The 18,708-nt window shown below is 35.9% G+C and overlaps 1 protein-coding gene across 3 annotated transcripts in view; it reads left to right on the top strand.

Moving 5' to 3' along the window:
- Window positions 1-18,708, top strand: part of SOX5 (SRY-box transcription factor 5) — a 401,670-nt gene that overhangs the window by 317,539 nt on the left and 65,423 nt on the right. For all 3 annotated transcript variants that reach the window (XM_065886530.1, XM_065886528.1, XM_065886531.1), the window contains one exon: window positions 12,910-13,056. In XM_065886530.1, coding sequence (XP_065742602.1) covers window positions 12,910-13,056 — 147 coding nt within the window. The remainder of the gene's footprint in view (window positions 1-12,909; window positions 13,057-18,708) is intronic.

Consider the following 18,708-nt stretch of genomic DNA (forward strand, 5'->3'; position numbering starts at 1 on the left):
TACAACTGATTATTTCTGTGAACTGCTTCGATGATATGTGAGAAATATGTCCTGCACAATTGAAAAGGAAGGCTTTTGTAATCAGAGGAGCTAATGAAATTCGAAATACACTCTAAATGCAAGGTGTATTTTTGTTATTTTAATTGATTTAAGAGTAATATGTGATTTGGGTAGTGCAAAAAGTAGCCAATTTTAAATATGTTTTTCTTATATTTTTAAAAATGGTCTAGAAAAATCAAGGAATTGAAGCAAAATACAGTTTTTAAAATATAATTAAATGCTTAGTATAAATTATATGGAAAAGAGCAAATATTTAAATAAGGATGAGACTCAAAATGTTGAAAATTTTATATCCAGATTTATTCTATAATTGATTTTGAATCAATTTTAAATCATGTTAAAAAAAGTGATTAGGTCAACATCATTCTAGGTAAAAGTGGGTTATAGGTGAACCAAATCCTTCCAATCAGTTCTTCATATTATTGTATATCGAGACTAACCTTACGGAAATGCAAATCTTGTTACATCATTCCTCTTTTTGAACTGTTCTAGCTTCCCATCTACCTTTCCAAACACCTCTCACAGTACACTGGTGCCTCACTGACCTTCTTCCAAGGCCCTGTATTTGTCTTGTTCTCTTCTACCACAAGGTTCGTCTGCCAGTACTCCTTCCTGCTCCATGTATGTGGTTACATCATCTCATCCTTCTGATTTCTAACTAATCATATTTATAGGGAAGCCTTTCCTGGTCCGTCTGACCATATTATAGCTCTCTCTTAAATGTTTTCCCAGCACCACAAGTTGAGAAGAAAACCAAACTGAGACAATATTTACTGGCAGTGGCCAAGTGGAAGGAGGAGGATGAAAATGCTAGGAAAAATGTTCTTGGGTACTTCTCAATTCCTTCCTGCCCTACATCTGCAGTAATGTAGTTACTACCAGAAGAGCCCAGTCTCTGTCAGAAGTACTATTAGAATTGCCCTCCCCAGGCTTGTTCATCTCTTTGCTCCAAAGCCCCAGACCCTACTACTATATCAGAATGACCGGAAAAGAGCTTCATAAGGCATAGAGGTTAAGAGTTATAAACTCTATTAAAAGACTTGGATTTTAACCTCAGCTTACCTGTGTGACTTTGGACAAATGACTTTTTCTTTCTCTGTGCTTTAGTGTCCTCCTCCACAAGATAATAATGTATTTCCTAAGGTTGTTGAGAAGGTTCAGAGAGATATGGCCTGGGCCTGGCACACAGTAAGCTTCCTGTAAACTCTAGCAACTATGATTATTTTTGCTGCTGCCGTTATCGTTCTGTATCCAATTTCTCTTGAAATTGAGATTAATTCATCTTAATGTTATGTACTCAAATATCCAACACTACTTAATATGCAATATTTCCTTAATCTTAATGGTTTACAATGAAAGAAATGAAGGAAAACATAAGGGGGAAATCCACAGGAAGAAGTCTTTTTAAATTTAACCCATCACATGTGCTGTCTATTATTACTAGCAGTACAACTAAAGAAAAAAAAAATCTTTAACGGTTGTGCGCTTTTTTCAGGGAAAGTAGAGTTCTGTCGCTAGAGATTAAAGAAGTTTTTCACTCTTGAAGCCTTTAACCCCGGGTCTTGGAAACTATCTTTGACTCAGAGCTTAGGAAAAACCTTATTACCAGTGGCCAGCAGGTAGGGGAATCCCAGTGGGGTAGAGGGAGATAAATTCATCATGGAAAGTTGAAGTTTGGAAAGCACCTTCACACTGTAACATTGCTATGCATATGGTAAGTTTATGTGGTACGTAATAGAAAAGAGAATTTTAAGGGATACTCAGACTCCTAACACTACTAGTTACTTAACCTCGGGCAATTTATGAGCTTTCACTCCCCCCATTGAACACACAGAATTGTTATGGTGATCCCTGAAATAGCATAAAGACGAATAGCGAAGTGGGTGGTGCATCATAGTCACTGAGGAGATCATAGATATTGCACTTCCTCTCCCAAATACGCCAAGTATTTTTAAGCATTCAGCAAGTATGCATTCTGGAAGTGAGTCTGTTTTTTATAATATACAAAATAACATATATAGTCTGGTTTAATGTGAACTAACACTCATTTACTTTTTGTTCTGAGTTAAAATCCTCAGTGTTTTTAATGTTTTGATTACTGTTATACACCCTCCCCCCCAACCTACGGAGATAACACGAACAATGATTTCACACTTATGAACTTAGCCAAAGATAAGTGTTTGCTTTAACATTCTTTCTGATAATACTCAGCTTTTCTATATTTAATAATGAATTCTTGGTAGCAAAAGATTTTTCTCCCCCAGTAAACAAGCATTTCTGTGCTTATTGTTACTTCGAAAGGAATTTCAGCAGTGTTTTATTCCCATACGTTAAACTAATTAAAGATAGGAGTAGAGTCACTGATCTAGAAAAGATTTGAAGAGCTTTCCAGCCAAATGGAGGTGTACTTACTGGTTGGTGACCTCAGGAATAGCTGCAGAGTATTTATCCTCCCACAGTAATGAACAGCAAGTCTGGAGTGGCATAGAAAGGGTCAATCGAATAGGTCACACATCATATGGGGAGGCAGATGTTGGAACATATTGTAATGGATTACTGTGCAGTATATGAAGATGGCTTGTGGAGTAGAAAAAACGAGGAAGGAGTGAGAAAGAGAGAGAGAGAAACTCTCAGTTGGTGTTTTCTTGCATGACTCTCGCAAATATATCTGGTCCTTTAAGGGACTGCTTCAATTATAAAAGTCAAAATGTTTTTCTAGCTATTCAAGGTTTATTGGTGTGTAATAAAATGAAGAAAGCCCTTCAAAATCTATTTCGTTTGAAGTGTTTCTTATTTATATGCTTCAGTATCTGCAGTGTGACAGAAACAGCATGAGAGCATCATACCTGTGAAAAAGGTCTTCAGGTTTAAATAAGTTCAAATGTATTCTTTAATTTTTAGCAGGATGCCGTGTTCACACCCTCTCAACACTACATCCCTCTCTGATAAGCTCCGTATTCCAAGTATCACACTGAGTGGATCTGAATTTGGAATAAAATAATAAAGATTGTCTATGTATTATTAATATTTGGCGATGGCAGCTTTACATAGATAATATCACTTTTGTACATGTATTTACTATAGCTTTTTAATAGTAAAACCACACTATAGCCAGACATAATATTTTACTTTTGTATTATAACTTTGCCAAGACATATCACCCAGGAGTGATGTATTTAAGGAGATGTGGGTCATAGTAGCAGTAGTTTCTGCCTTGGAGGCCCCAGCAGGCAGCCCCATATTTCCTCAGGCAGGTCCTCCAAGCGGCTCACCAGTTTTCTCTAAAGGCAAAACATTCCTTTCTGAAGTGAATGACAATTGTTTTCCCCTTTTGGCTTGTCTTCCTGCAATCCTGAACTCATCTCTGTGTGTCCGCTGACCATCCAGCCTTTCGGAGACTTTATCCACTCAAGTCATTCCCTTGCTTAACCTGCTATTGAAACTCTTACATTCCAACAGCTCCGGATGGTTCTTTTTTTAAATTATGCACCATTGATATACCATTAGTTATCCTTCATTTCCACAAATCTGTACTAGGTCTGAATTTACTTACTCTTTCGGTTTGATATGTTTCTTTCTTTTCCTCAAGTTTCCTTACGAATTGTGTCCAAATACACAAGATCCTGGATCTTCCACATTGCATGTACTTACTTGAACTTGTTTCTCCAAGTGACTCCAGTCCCTGCTATACCCAGACTATCATTCCCTTTGCTCCCTTGAGAATAACTCTTCAATTGCAATGCCGGATGGGAGATGAACTGCAAATGCCTCCCAAATTCCTCCGGCACCTGTGATTCTCCCAATCACTTTCTCCCATGGTCTCCGGGAGATCTGGGGAAGCAACAGGAGAAGTGCTTCACTCCCTCCAGCCCCCATCCCACTTACATACCACCAAGGAGTGTAGAAGAGAGCTCTAACCATCTACTCCCTTCCCCAAGCCTTTCACCCTCAACACAGACTTGACAAAGAGTCTCAGTCTTTAGAGCTGTCTGTCAACTCTGTCTAGTCTCCGTTTCTTCCAGCAGTCCCCTTAGTGGTTAAAAAAAGTCATCAGCTTTCAGAGCTCACTTTGATATGCTAGTGTTCCTTGATGGGTACAAAGAGTGCAGGGTCCTTTACAATCGGTATTGTACTTCTCTACTAGGATTTTTGAAAATTAAAAAATTTTAAATTATTGTGTAAGTATATAAAAATTATATAAGAGGAAAATATGTTTATTTCTGGTACTTATTATTGTCATTATATTGTTTATCATTATGGACCTTTTGATAAAAGCTATACACTGCTATTAAACTGGCCCCTCACAGTCTCTCTGATAGGTTTTACTCTTTAAAATTGAATTCAGGTGTCCAGAACCCTTACAACTCAACAATAAAATAACCCGATTTCTTAAAGGAGCAAAAGATCGGAATAGACATTTTACCAAAGAAGACATAGAAATGGCTAGTAAGCACATGAAAAGATGCTCAATGTCATCAGTCATTAGGGAAGTGCAAATTAAAACCACAATGAGATACCACTTCACTTCTACTAGAATAGTTATGATCGAAAAACAGACAATACCAAGTATTGATGATAATACACTGCTAGTGGGAATGCAGAAAGGTTCTTTAGAAAGTTTGGCAGTACCTTGAAAAAGTAAACATTAACTTACCATAAGACCTAGCAAAATCCAATCCTAGGAATTGGGTAGCCAAGAGAAATGAAAACACACAAAGACTTGTACTGGAACATTCATAGCAGGACTATTCATAATAGCCTAAAATTGGAAACAAACAAAATGTCCATCAACTGGATAAATGGATAAACAAATATGGTGTATCAATACAAATGAGTACCATTCAGCAATACAATGGAACAGACTACTTATACGTGCTACAACATGGAGGAACCTCAAAAACATGCTAAACGGAAGAAGCCAGATCTCTTTTTCTTCAGTCTCCTCCAGCCCTGCCCCAGTAGTGTTGACTGCAAAAGAAGATAGCCTCACATCTAACCCAGGGGAAGTAGAAGGAGTGTGTACTTTTATTTTAAAAAGGGAAGAGGAAAGTTTCTCTTAAAAGTTCCCTCTATGGTATATAGGAAAACCTTAAATACTTAAATATATTTTGTTGGTGGATTTAAAAGTTAACTTTATGACTTTGCATGTTATGTTCACTTACCTGGAATATCTTTCCATTCTAACTTTCTCTTACTATTTCCTTGGAGACGCCTATCTGGCAGGGCTGCAGCTGGGCCCCACCTTAGCAACGCTTTAAAAGATAGTCACAGCCAAGAAAGGTATCCCATCTAGGGCAAAACCATTCATCTTCTCTTGAATGGAGCTGCGGGTAAGAACAGGAGCACAAGCTGTGGGTCTAGTCTTAAAACATCAAGGAGAGCAGGAATCGAAATTCACATCTGCCCTCCACATCATTTTTGTGTGCGGAGGGGAAAATACACATAACGTAGAATTTGCCATCTTAACCATTTTTAAACGTACAGTTCATTGGCATTGAGTACGTTCACATTGTTGTGCAAACATCATCAGCATCCATCTCCAGAACTTTTTCATCTCCCCAAATTGAAATTCTGTACCTATTAAGCAGTTACATCCCTTCCCGTCTCCCCACCCGACCCCCAGCTCCTGGGAACCACCGCTCTTTATGTCTCTATAAAAACGACTACTCTAGGGGGCTTCCCTGGTGGCGCAGTGGTTGAGAGTCCGCCTGCCGATGCAGGGGACGTGGGTTCGTGCCCCGGTCTGGGAAGATCCCACATGCTGCGGAGCGGCTGGGCCCGTGAGCCATGGCCGCTGAGCCTGCGCGTCCAGAGCCTGTGCTCCACAACGGGGGAGGCCACAGCAGTGAGAGGCCCGCGTACCGCAAAAAAAAAAAGAGACTACTCTAGATGCATCATATAAGAGGGATCATACAATATTCGGTCTTTTATCATTGGCTTATTTCACTTAGCATAGTGTCTTCAAGGTTCATCCATGTATTAGCATTTGTCAGAATTCCCTTACTTTTTAAGGCTGAATAATATTCCACTGTATGTATATGACACACTTTGCTTATCCATTCCCCCCTTGATGGACACTTGGATCTCTTCCACCTTCTGGCTATTGTGACTAATGCCGCTGTGAACATAGGTGTACAAATATCTGTTCCAGGCCCTGCTTTCAATTATTTGGAATATGTACCCAGAAGAGGGATTGTTGGATCATTTGGTAATTCTGTTTCATTTTTTGAGGAATTGCCATAGTGTTTTCCAAAAGTAGTTATACCATTTTATACTCCCAGCAGAAAATCTCAAAGGTTCCAGTTTCTCTACATCCTCACTAATATTTGTTATGTTCAGGTTTTTTGATAATAGCTGTCCTAACGGATTGTGAAGTGGTATCTTATTTTGGTATTCATTTGCACCCAGCTATTTTGAAGGTGTGTTTGTCCAGATGGGAAAATGAACCATATTTTATTAAACACATCATTAGCTAGATCTGTAAACTGTAAATTTATATATATTTGGCATGTGAGTTTCTATTTGCACTTTTGCCCTGGAATCCAACAAATTTAAGGCCTATTGTGTTTTTCATGCAATATGCTCGAATAACCTCAAAAAGAAGAGCTGACGGTATTAGAGCAAGAAGTCCATGTTTTAACTCAAGTTGCTCTGATAATTTTCTGTGAAGAAACATTATGAAAAATAATGTGCAAAGCAAATTTATTCACATTGAAACATGCTGATATGTTTTGAAAGATTTTCTTCAGTACATTAGTTTCTCTTTAAACTCCACATTTAAGTTACATTAGGAAGCTGAAATTAAGCCATAAAGATAACACTTATGGAGCCTTGAAATTGCTTTCTGAATTTTTTCCTCACAAATGTTATTCCTTGTCCCTGCCCTTAAAAAAACAAACATGCTTTTCATATACATCGTATCTACCATAAATCTCTCAGGTTAGATTTAAACTTTAGAAGTACACATTTATCAACTTTTAAAATCGTAATAAGCCACAACACACACATTTTAAAATCTCTAATCAAAACAGTTAACACATTGTAGACATATTAATTTTTATTGCCAGATTTCAGTTACTACACTTAAAAAAAAAATCACCTCCCATTTCTGTACATATATTTGAACTTCAAGATGCTATTAACAAGGGAGTTTTTAGCTCTGTAACGTTCTTTTTGAAGATTTAGGTCTATATGTGTTTGCTTAGGTGAGAGTTTAGAAGAGACTCCTACTTATTTCTGAGAGCTTTCTTGATCACCACGTGTGATAAAGGCTTCAACTTTCAGCCCTGTGCCTCTTTAAATTCTTGGGATAGTTAAAACAACTTCATTGGTCTCATTTAATTAAATGTTAAAATATGTAAAATTCATTTATAGTTATAGTACACCTCTTTTTTCTCTCTATGTATCAGTGTTTGACATGAAATTTCATTTGGAGAAAATGATCCTACTTATAAAATAATTTTAAACAATTAATTTAGCAAAAACAGCATTAAGTCGTTGTGCAGTGTGTTGGCACTCTTCACTCAGATCATGGAATCTTTTTTTTTCCTTTTTCCTTTTCACAACTGTTACTTCAACTCAAACTATCATTCAAATTACTGCTGCTAAATTTTGATAACCTCATAAATGATATTACTCTTGTTTATCTTAGCTAAGACAATATATATGTTTTAGCTTAAGACATATATATTGCTCTCAAACGTTCAGTGGCTTTCTCTTGCCTACATATTAAATTTAAACTCTTTTGCTTATATTTCATGATTTTCTGTAAGTTGAACGTAGCCTGCACCCAGTACTGTTTTGTTCTTCCCAAGGTTTGGGCTCAATTAGGTCACTGTCCTGTCTACCACCTACTCTCTCACCTACTGTTCCACACCATCCTCTCTATTCCCTTTGCAACAGCCAGGTCGTTCCTGCTCCTGTACCTGGCTTTAGATTGTGCTCCCTCCCTAGAATGCCACCTCTTTTATTATGCTTGGCTTAGCTACACCTCTATAATGAAAGCATATCAGAATGCACTGATTCATTTCCTTTTTTGTCATGCCTTTAACAGTGGCGTATAGTTACATATAGTACACTTATATTCTCAATATCTTATGTGTACCAGTGTTGACTTAGGGAAGAAACTATGTTTATGCATTTTCTGTGTCCCCCACTGTACCTAGCACAGTCCAGAGTCGGTAGTAGGAGGTTAGCACGTAAATATTACCTAGTTCTTACTTGGTATAATTAATCCATTAATAATCATAACTGTTACTTATTGATCAAGTGAGTGTTTTATGCACAGTATGTGATGTATTTCTCACAGCAACCATGCAAGGTCAGTTTTATTTATCCCTGAATTTGCGGATTAAGGAATTGTGGTTCAGATTGGTCACCCAAGGTCACTAGCTCAGAGCTGGGGTTAGAATTGTGGTTTGCCTTCCTTTTAACTGTCCCTCTAAAAGTAGAAATGGTCCTTGAAGGAGCTTAAAATACTGAAGAGACAAAGATGTAGTTTTACGGAACAGTTTGAGACAAAAGTGAGAGTTACTTATATGTATAGATAAATATATAGAAACATACTTATGAGCACATTGGCACCAAGACCCTAAGTAACCAATGAATAGATTCCAACCTAATTGTATGTGATTGTCTCCATTAAAAAAGAAAAATATCAGGCTTCCCTGGTGGCGCAGTGGTTGAGAGTCCGCCTGCCGACGCAGGGGACGCGGGTTCGCGCCCCAGTCCGGGAAGATCCCACGTGCCGCGGAGCGGCTGGGCCCGTGGGCCATGGCCTCTGAGCCTGCACGTCGTCCGGAGCCTGTGCTCCGCAGCAGGAGAGGCCACAACAGTGAGAGGCCCGCATACCACAAAAAAAAAAAAAAAAGAAAAAAGAAAAAAATTGTCTGAAGTAGGTGTAGGGATGGAGGAAGGGAAAGGGAGTGAGAATGCAATATTTTAAGTAATATAAAGAATAGAAAACCTAATGCTCTGTGGGGTTGGGGAGTTTTGGAGATCAAGCCAAACCCATAACATATCCGTTTCAAGATAAGGGTCAGATTATTCTTCAAGGTAAAAAAGTGTTATTCTGTTAGTCTGGTTAACATCATGCCCTGAGTGTTCTCCTTAATCTTCAGCTTTTTACGTTTAGGATCTCTCAGCTTCTTTCTGATGTTAAGAACAACTTGACTGTTTTTCATAAAAGTACATTTATCATAATACACCTTATATTTAACTCTGGGTTTTCTCTACTATCCTTTTTTTTTTGTGGTACGCGGGCCTCTCACTGCTGTGGCCTCTCCCGTTGCGGAGCACAGGCTCTGGACGCACAGGCTCAGCGGCCATGGCTCACGGGCCCAGCCGCTCCGCGGCATGTGGGATCTTCCCGGACCGGGGCACGAACCCGTGTCCCCTGCATCGGCAGACGGACTCTCAACCACTGCGCCACCAGGGAAGCCCCTCTCTACTATCCTTTAAAGTAAAATGTGAACCAGGTTTTTGTTTAAACATTTTTATTTATATATAATTGCAAGTGACTATAATTATATATGTACGTAATATGTAAATGAGTTCTATAGTTCACAGGATGCTTGTTACTTCAGGTGGCTTTCCAGTTCCCATAAATTTCATGCCCCTTCCCGCTCACCAAGGTCAGCCAGTGATTCTGAGATTATAGACCTCCCTCAGTACAGATACCTACATGATTCTTGATTCTGCTTTAAGAACATCTAATAAATGAAATAAAATACTAGTTATCTCTAGACTTTCTTGTTTTAATATCAGTCAACGCACATCTTAATGGATAGACAAATGGATTTAATTTTTTGAAAGGTTGAATTAAAATAAGTCTCAGCAGCATTTAGTTTTTAAGGTGCCTACCCTTGATATATAACCAGGTATGAAAACCACTGTCAGCTTCTTTAAATCTACTGAAAATTTGTTTTAACTTGTGAATGGCCAAATTAGGTCCCAGCAGTATTAAAATTTCTGCTTTATTTTACTTGCACAGACCCAAACTATGTTAGATTCTCTGAGACTTGAGGCCTTTTTATGCTTCTGTAATATAATGTAAATTTAAGGAACACATATATTTGACACAAATTAAAATGTATTGAAAATAGATCTTTCCTACTTCCAAACCTTGGCAAACTAGGAAGATCAGATATGTGTGGTAGGAAATGTAATGATCTGGAAATAGTGGAAAGTTAAACACAGTTGGGGAAAAGTAGGTCTATATATCAACTCTTTGCATAGAGAAAGCCAAATATGAGGAAGGGGATATGCGAGATTGGGAGGATTGAAGTGCTACTTAATGTTAGCCATACTGAATGAGTAATAAGATTATGACTTTTTCATCATTAATTACTTTAACTCTCTGTGTTTTGTAAAAATACCAGTTATTAGTATACTGTTCTAGTAAAAATATGTATTTAAATGGGCCCATGTATTTTCCAAATTTATCTTCTTTTCTATTCAAAGGAATTTTTTAGGATAATTTAACTGAGGTAAACCTTAATTTCATATTTAAGAGGTTAAAATAATGCATTTATTTGAATGAAGGAAGAACATGTATGATTTTTCTTAATTCCAAGTATATACCATTTCCTACCTTTAAATTCATTAAAGTGTTTGGGAACATATTTATACTTCTATTTCTAATAGTAGTTCTAATACTTCTTTGGAAGTTGTGAATCTATAGTGATTTATGTTTAAACATTTAATTACCTTTTATGAGTGACTGGTCCATCTATTTAATTATCTAATTAATACAAATAGTCAATATTTTTTCAATAGTTTGAAATAATTTTTTAATAATCAAATTCAAATTTTGCATAACTATTTTGTTCACATTTTTCTTTTTAGCTACAGAGGTTAAAATTTCCCATGTCATCTTTAGTAATTATGGAACAATTTTATATTTTGTGTATACTAAACCAGAAATATGTGTTGTTACCTTCTAGGAATAATAGGCACTGGAATCATTTTTAAAGACAAGGATATAATATACAGTACAGTGTGAAATTTACAATATGTAATATAGTTATCCAGCCAGTATTTTAAAATACATATATTTTAAAATTCAGTACACTGGAAAAAGTTTTAATTTGCAAAGTGATATCCTGGGTTATTGGTTATTTTCTTAATGGCTTCATAAACAGTTCAGAAGGATGATGGAAGAAATTACTTTGTGAATTGCAGAATTTAAGACACAGGTTTTTAACTCAAGTGTGGGAAATGCACCATTTCTGATACTTTGAAAATGGTACACTCCCACTCATCATATTTGACATCATAACCTTTTACTTTTTATGTAATCTGTTAAAGACTTATGAATTAAATCTTATTCTTTCTGATTGACTGGGGTAAGAAATAACATAATTCTAATGCATGCCAAAAAAATTTTGGGGGTGGGACAGTCATTACTGATAGTATAAATATACTTCTCTCGTGTTTCTTTTGTCTGGAATGTATCTTGCATTAGTTGACATAAAACAATAAGCTATAATTTTTAAAATAATTTTAATGTCCTGTTTTCATTTAGAGCAAAGCATCTAGAAACTCTGAAAAATGTAAATATATTTTCATGTATATAAATGCCAGTCTTCATTATTTCATTTATAGAGAGACCCAACTTATCAGAGTCTCTGGCTTATCCTGAGCAGTTTCAGCCTTTGAAATTTCCCTTTCAGAGAAAAACCAAGATAATCCAGAGAACTATTTCACAGCACTTTTCCTTGAGAGCTTTTTTCTTTAACATCAGTCTTTTTATTATGGAAGTTCTAGCTAGCATAGTAAATGCTATCCATGAAATCTTAAGACAAAAGAGAAATAAGAAATTGGGTTGTATTTTAAATATATATACACACATATATATGTATATATATGTGTGTATATCTATACATTTATTTATTAATATTTGTATATGTATATATAAATAATTGCTTCTTCAATCAGATTTTCACAAAATGCTAAATGGAGACGAAAGCGTATTAATCTAAACATTTGATATGACTATTTGAATCTAAAGCAACCTCCATGTTTTAAGATACTACATGATACGACCATCATCATCAAGTAAAATTTTCCCTTATTATTAAATTGATTTGTTGAAGAATTTTTATTGGTTATTTAATAAGAATTACTATGTGATGGCTTAGTCGAAGAGTGTGTGCTTTAGATAGTATTCCTTAAAACCCTAATCCTCAAGATTATCTCAAGTTTGTCTGTGTTTATATATCATGAAGTAAAGTGGCATTCTGGCAAGCATCCAGTTAACTTTTATCAACTGAGGTAGACTGACCCGATAATGTTCTTCAAATAGTCCCCTTCCATTCCCTCCCAGTGGCTTTTTTGCATTTCTACACAGCTAATAATCAGAAAAAAATGTTACAGGTGCCCTTTTCAGCAAGTCAAATAAAGGAAATATACAGGGCTTGAACCCATATGGATAGTAAGAAAATTACTTGGTGTATGAAGCTTCATTCTTTTGTAACACACCGTGTAAATTTTTAAATGGTTAAAATAAAGGTATTAACCATATAGTATGATATACTTTTCCTCCACTGATGTTGGCAAAGAGTAAATACGGATGACTGTTACTTGTTTTCAGTCCCTGTATATACTGAAACTAAAATTCCTTATGTGTCATATCTGTCATTTATCCCCTGAGAAGTAAGTCATGACAGTTGAGGTGACAGTGTCTTTCTTTAAATATTCCAGGGCACAAACAAAAAGACCCAATTGGAAAAATACCACATCTTATTATAGGTATTTTCTGACAGGTGCATTTATTTTATTACTCAGTCCTTATTTTCTCTCTCTCTCTCTCTCTCTCTCTTTCTCTCTCTCTCTCTCTCTCTTCTGTAGCAGTTATATGCTGCCCAGCTAGCTGCAATGCAGGTATCTCCAGGAGGAAAGCTCCCAGGCATACCCCAAGGCAACCTTGGTGCTGCTGTATCTCCTACCAGCATTCACACAGACAAGAGCACAAACAGCCCACCACCCAAAAGCAAGGTACCCTTTTGAAGAAACTACATGTTTTGACATTTAGAGTGTACTTTTCATTCAGTGATATTTATTGAATATCTATTATGTGCCAGCAACTGAGCTAAACTCTAGATCTCCAAGGAAATAATAGTCTAGTAGGATCAGTAAGGAAGGTGTCCCTATAAATTTGCATACCTACATTTAGTCACTCGTTTATTCAACAAACATGCATTTATAGTAGGAAATGTGAGTGACACAAATATTTGTAAGATAGGTGTGCTGTCATCAAGAATTTTACAGTCTTATAAAACAGATACCCACCCTCTATGATACAAAGTCTTAGAAGGAGTTGGAGATAAAGTGCATTGGAAGTTATTAGGACAAAGAGATTACTACCTTCAGTGAGAGATCTGGGAAAAGTTTCCCGAAGGGGCAACTGAAATAGACCCTTAATATATGAGTATGATTAGTGCATACAGAAAATGTTTTATATAAATATCAATAACTATTATTACGAGGTATAGTATAGACATAATTTTCGATGTATTATTCAGCCAATGAGATGATCGTGTACAGATAGGAAGATAATACTAGTATTAAAAGTAAGACTGTTTAGAAATAGTTTTGTTTTTAGAGCTAAGGAAACATTTCCTGAGAGAATGTAGAAAAGGATCAGGAGAGTTTCAGGTAATTTGTTTCTTGGCTTAGAAGAAGAGAGAAGCAGAAAAATTAATTTGAATTTCTTTGTGATTTTTAAGATCTTACCTAGATGATAGTATATGAATATATTAAACTTTCTGTGGAAAAAGTAAAAAGAGTAACCATAAAATAATTTTCACTGACGTTAATCAGGGAAATAATCACACATTATCTAACAATTAGAAAATATTAAGTAGAAAACTGTTAACAGTTAATTTACCCCCAAAATAATACTGTTTTGTCTTTTGCTGAATTACCTAGAAAATTGCTTCTGCTCTTCGTTTCATGAATTCATGTTGAAATGTCTAAAGAATAATAGGCTAAGAGTAGTCACAACGGTTGAAAAAATACACAGAGAAAAAAAATTAGAAAGTATTGCAAAAGAAAAAAACAATCCAAGAATTTTTTTACTCCTTCCGTAGTGCCCTGGCAGGTGCTTTTCACAGTCAGTGTATTAATCCAGAGTAGAAATTGGGAAAGAGAAGAGATGGATTGGGAAAGTGTCCTCCAGCCTCTATCTCCCCAAAACCTCCAAGTCTGTTTATATATAGTGAGATATAAATACGTTTGGAATTGTAACTGAACCTGGACAAGGACCTTAGACCTCACCAGCAACATGTGCAAATGTATAGTGCAAAACATTGTACTTACTACTGTGATATTAGGGAACATGCATAAGCCACTTTTAAGAGCTCTTTCTGCTGTGTAATGGACCTTGCATGTTCTGTGCTTGATGTATACCTAAGGCCTGGTCTGCTTTTCTTCATGATCACAGCAGAACATATGTTTTTAAAACTTGGTAATAATTATAACATTTATTAAATATAATTTCATTTTAAAGCAGTGATGTTTTGGTGTCTCCATGGACCAGCAGTTTCAATGTATTACATGTACAGGCTAACACTGAGAAAAATAAATAGTTGTAGCAGCATAGTCATTGTCACACACAAGTAACTCTGTGAGGCATCATTCTGGGTTTTTTCCCATGACTTATTAATGTGATTTCACATCATGCTTTATAATGATGCTGTACATTAGGACGTTTCATCTTATGATTTGATAGTATATAGTTCACTTGTAAAGGACTAATGGGTTTTTCCTGGTTCCTAGAATTACTTTTTATCGTTAATATCTTCTCCCCAAATGACTCAAATAATCATGAAGCTTTTGATGTCAGTCAGCCTCATCCATTTATGCATCTGTTTATTTGTTCATGCATTCATTCATACATTCAAATGTTTATTGAGCACTTGCTACAATACTTTCTTAGGTAACCATGGCAAATGTAAAAGCGACTGAAAGTTGGCCAAGATTAGGACACTGCTTTATGAGCTATATGGTTCCAGACATTCATAGAACTCCACGGACTGGATGCAGAGATTGATTATTTCAGTAATGTTAGAATTCTCCCATATTCTATGGTTTTAAACACCTCCATTTATTTAGCACCAGTAAAAAAGTGGATTGTGTTTCTATAAGCTATGATTATACTTAATTTAAAAAATATATTTATAGTTTATCGCTAAATTTCACTTTTGGAAAATTAGCCTTCATGAATTTTCTATCATATAAAGTTTAAGAAAACCATGGATGTTGTATTTTTTCCCATCTACAGTTATTATAAAATACATAAAAAGTTTAACCCAGAATAAAGTGCCCCTTTTTAAGAAACAGCCACGATTTAATAAAAATGCGTCCTTTCTTTGCTCATTGTCTTCTAGCATACTGTCTGCCACCATTCTTATTGTCAGAAAAGGTGTCTTAAATGTGCTTGGTGTTTTAGCTCAGCAGTAAAGTTTAGTGGGTTAAAAATAGCCAGACCAATAAATATTACTGTTGTCATTTTAATGAAGAACATAGCTAAAAAAATACAAGCAACAATAAATAAAGAGGTCCCATTTCAATACATGAATTTAGTTTCTTAGAGGCTGGAATTGACATTTATACATGGTATAATAAACATTTTGCCTTCACAAAGCCATTTTAGTTATATATAATTGTTATCATTTATTTTATATATATATATATATTTTTTTTTTTTGGAACAATCAATTCTTAGTGTCTTGGGGGCATTTTCTGTGTGTTTTATTGGTGGATTTTCATGTCTGTCTTACTGTACAATAGAATTATTTTATTTAGCTTTGTGTTATCTGCGTCCCTACCTGGCATAAGCCAAACTGATGATTTATGTTGAAAGTACCTTTATTGTACTTTCAATAGAAGAATAAAATCATAAGCCACATCTAGGTGATGATGTAAGGAAAATGATCTTATTGACAGCTGTCAAAAATCAACCATTTTCTCTGGGTTTTCTTGCCTGCCCTTCTTCCTAGATTTGCCTTTGACTCACAACTCCAGAGAAGGACACAAACAAAACTTATTTGCAATTTGCAAAAAATGGAAGGGGGGAATCAAAGGGAAGGGGCTCCAAAAGACTGTAAAATTGTACAGCATGAGTCCTCTGATGCATGCTGTTTTCAATCTGCTGTGTGCCAGTTGGAGGCTTGAGGGGGTTGTGTGTGCACTAGAAAGGATAATGCTGAGAAATGATAGAGTGGCTGTGACCTCCAAGCTCAGCCTGGAAATCCAAGACATTGATTTCACTTAGCATTCCTGCTGAGAAATCTGGCGGAGTTCAGTTGTAATAAAAGAACAAGATTCTGTTCTAATGGTAATGGCGTATGACAGACATATCACTTTGTCTGTCCTCAGCACCAGAGAGAGGAGAATTGGAGAAAGGTCACCTGATCTTTCCGTGGTGTTGTACGAGTGCTGTACTGAGCTTTGAACTGCCACTTAGGAACATAATTATTTATAATAGTAAATGATAAAGAAACCTTTAGAGGACTCACAGTAACCTTCTAAAAACTGCAGACAGGAAGTGTGTACCATAAACATGAAAACACAAAAAGAAATCTGCTCTCTTCAAAATCTGCATTGGACAACTTGGATAGCATTGCTGGTTGAATTAGATGTCTTTAAACTTACTGTTTTGAACTGTTTTCATTAATGCCTGACAAACTGTCATTGCTTAACTTTTCCTTATTTTTTATGCCTTGATTATATTATGCACAGAGACAAGAATTTGTTTTTATAATATATTTTGCCAAAGGTTGAAAAATTAAGGCTATCAGCAGGTTTTAAAAATTTCTCAGGTGTTACATAACATCTTTCTTAATGCATGTACACTTGTCTCTTTAGCACTTATTTAATCTTTTCCCCTCTGTATCCTACTCCAGGACTAATTTTTTTAATATTTAGTTCTTCGGGGATATTCTCCTAGCTCATGCCTATCCTCACAGCTGAGTTTATAGCTAAATATTGATAAAAAAAAAAAAACTTTGAAATCTTGAACTTATGTGTACAAGAGATCAAGTTTAAAGGAAATTTTAGGAAGAATTCTATTTCTCATATTAAGGAAGATTATTTAAAGTCTTGTGTAGCAGTATTGGTCCTTGAATCCCATAGACAATATTGCTGCTCTGAATCTGCTTATATCCCTTAACGAATGTTTACATTGATTTGTTTATAGTTTAGCGTTCTGCCACAGAATGGACACAATTTATTCAGTGACTTTCATTTTTGCACCACATACTTCTTTATTTTAATGGTTTTCTGCATTGTTTGCTGCAATCTTTTCAAAAAAAACCTAGATAGCCTTTCTTTTGTGATAGTAATTGATCTCTTGGTAATATTTGTTTGGTAGGAATAAATTATTTCTTTTAAAAATAACAGAATCAATATCAGCCTTAAAATAGTTATCTTAGGAGGAGGAGTATTTTTACCTGGCTTCACATACAACTCACGCAATTGTTGCTAATGAATAAGCTTATAATTTCCATGTTGTCAGGAAATCCTCATATGTCATAGATGTGCTAACCACCCGAACTTCTCATTTTAAGTGTTTTGCTATTGCAAAAGTAGCCACCTCTTGGGAAAATTTTAAGTGCAACTTGTAAATACTATGAAACGTCTCTTGGTATTTGATGAAAACTTATATATTGCCTGCAGCTAACCAAGAGTAGTTAGATTGAAAAGCTGATGACAAGAGAGAATTCCTGGGTGCTTTTCTTTTAACCTTGCTCTGACCCTAGTCATACCCCTGGTCGCACTGGTGTCTCTGTCAATGACAGGAGCACATAGATTGTCCAAATCAATTTTTTTTGTTCTTTTCAAATACTTCTGGCAGTGATGTTCCCATTTGCTCAGCAGTAGCACCTGGGAGTTAGGACAAGGAAAATAAATATTTTTCCAACAAGCCAGAGAAAGCCCTAGCCAGCTGACCAGACACAATCAGATACTTTCAGGGGCAATATCCTTATACATATTGTTTCAAATTCAGAAGCAAGAAGTGGAACCGTATTGTTTTATCTGATCCTCTTTCACAGACACAGAAATTAAGATCTTTTCTGAATTGGTAGCCAGGTGCTTGTGTTAGTAATGTCAGGAGTGCCATGACTCCTCTTAGCGCAGCTATTTTTTGCTATAATGGTTCCAATCACATGGTTTCATGCTAGCAAGTAAGCATTTTATCAGTACACACTGATCTACAGGGTAGAATTTTATAGTTTAATACTATAAGTCACGAACTGTGGTACATATACACACAAGATTACTTAGCACTGTATGTTGGGAGTATGAGAAATCAGAGGATAATCATGTTTCATCTTAACTGAAAATTAGTTCTAACAGGAGATTTAGGAAATGAAGCTTTTTTGCTAACTTTGAGACAGTGTTCTATAATGCCAGTTGGGGGAAAGGCTCACTACAAAAGGGCACATACAGCCTAACCACAACCAAGTCAAACCACCACCACACTAACTATAAAAACACTGTTTTTAATATTTGACAAAAACATCCTTTCAAGATAAAGCAAAAGACATCAAAGAGATTTCATAAGTTTGAAATGGACCAGGAAGTACTAAGGCCTCCACAGTAGTAGTGGCATCATGAAAAATTCAGAAAGCACTGCTCAACATA

This window comes from Phocoena phocoena, chromosome 11 (assembly GCF_963924675.1).
Source record: "Phocoena phocoena chromosome 11, mPhoPho1.1, whole genome shotgun sequence".
NCBI lineage: Eukaryota > Metazoa > Chordata > Mammalia > Artiodactyla > Phocoenidae > Phocoena > Phocoena phocoena.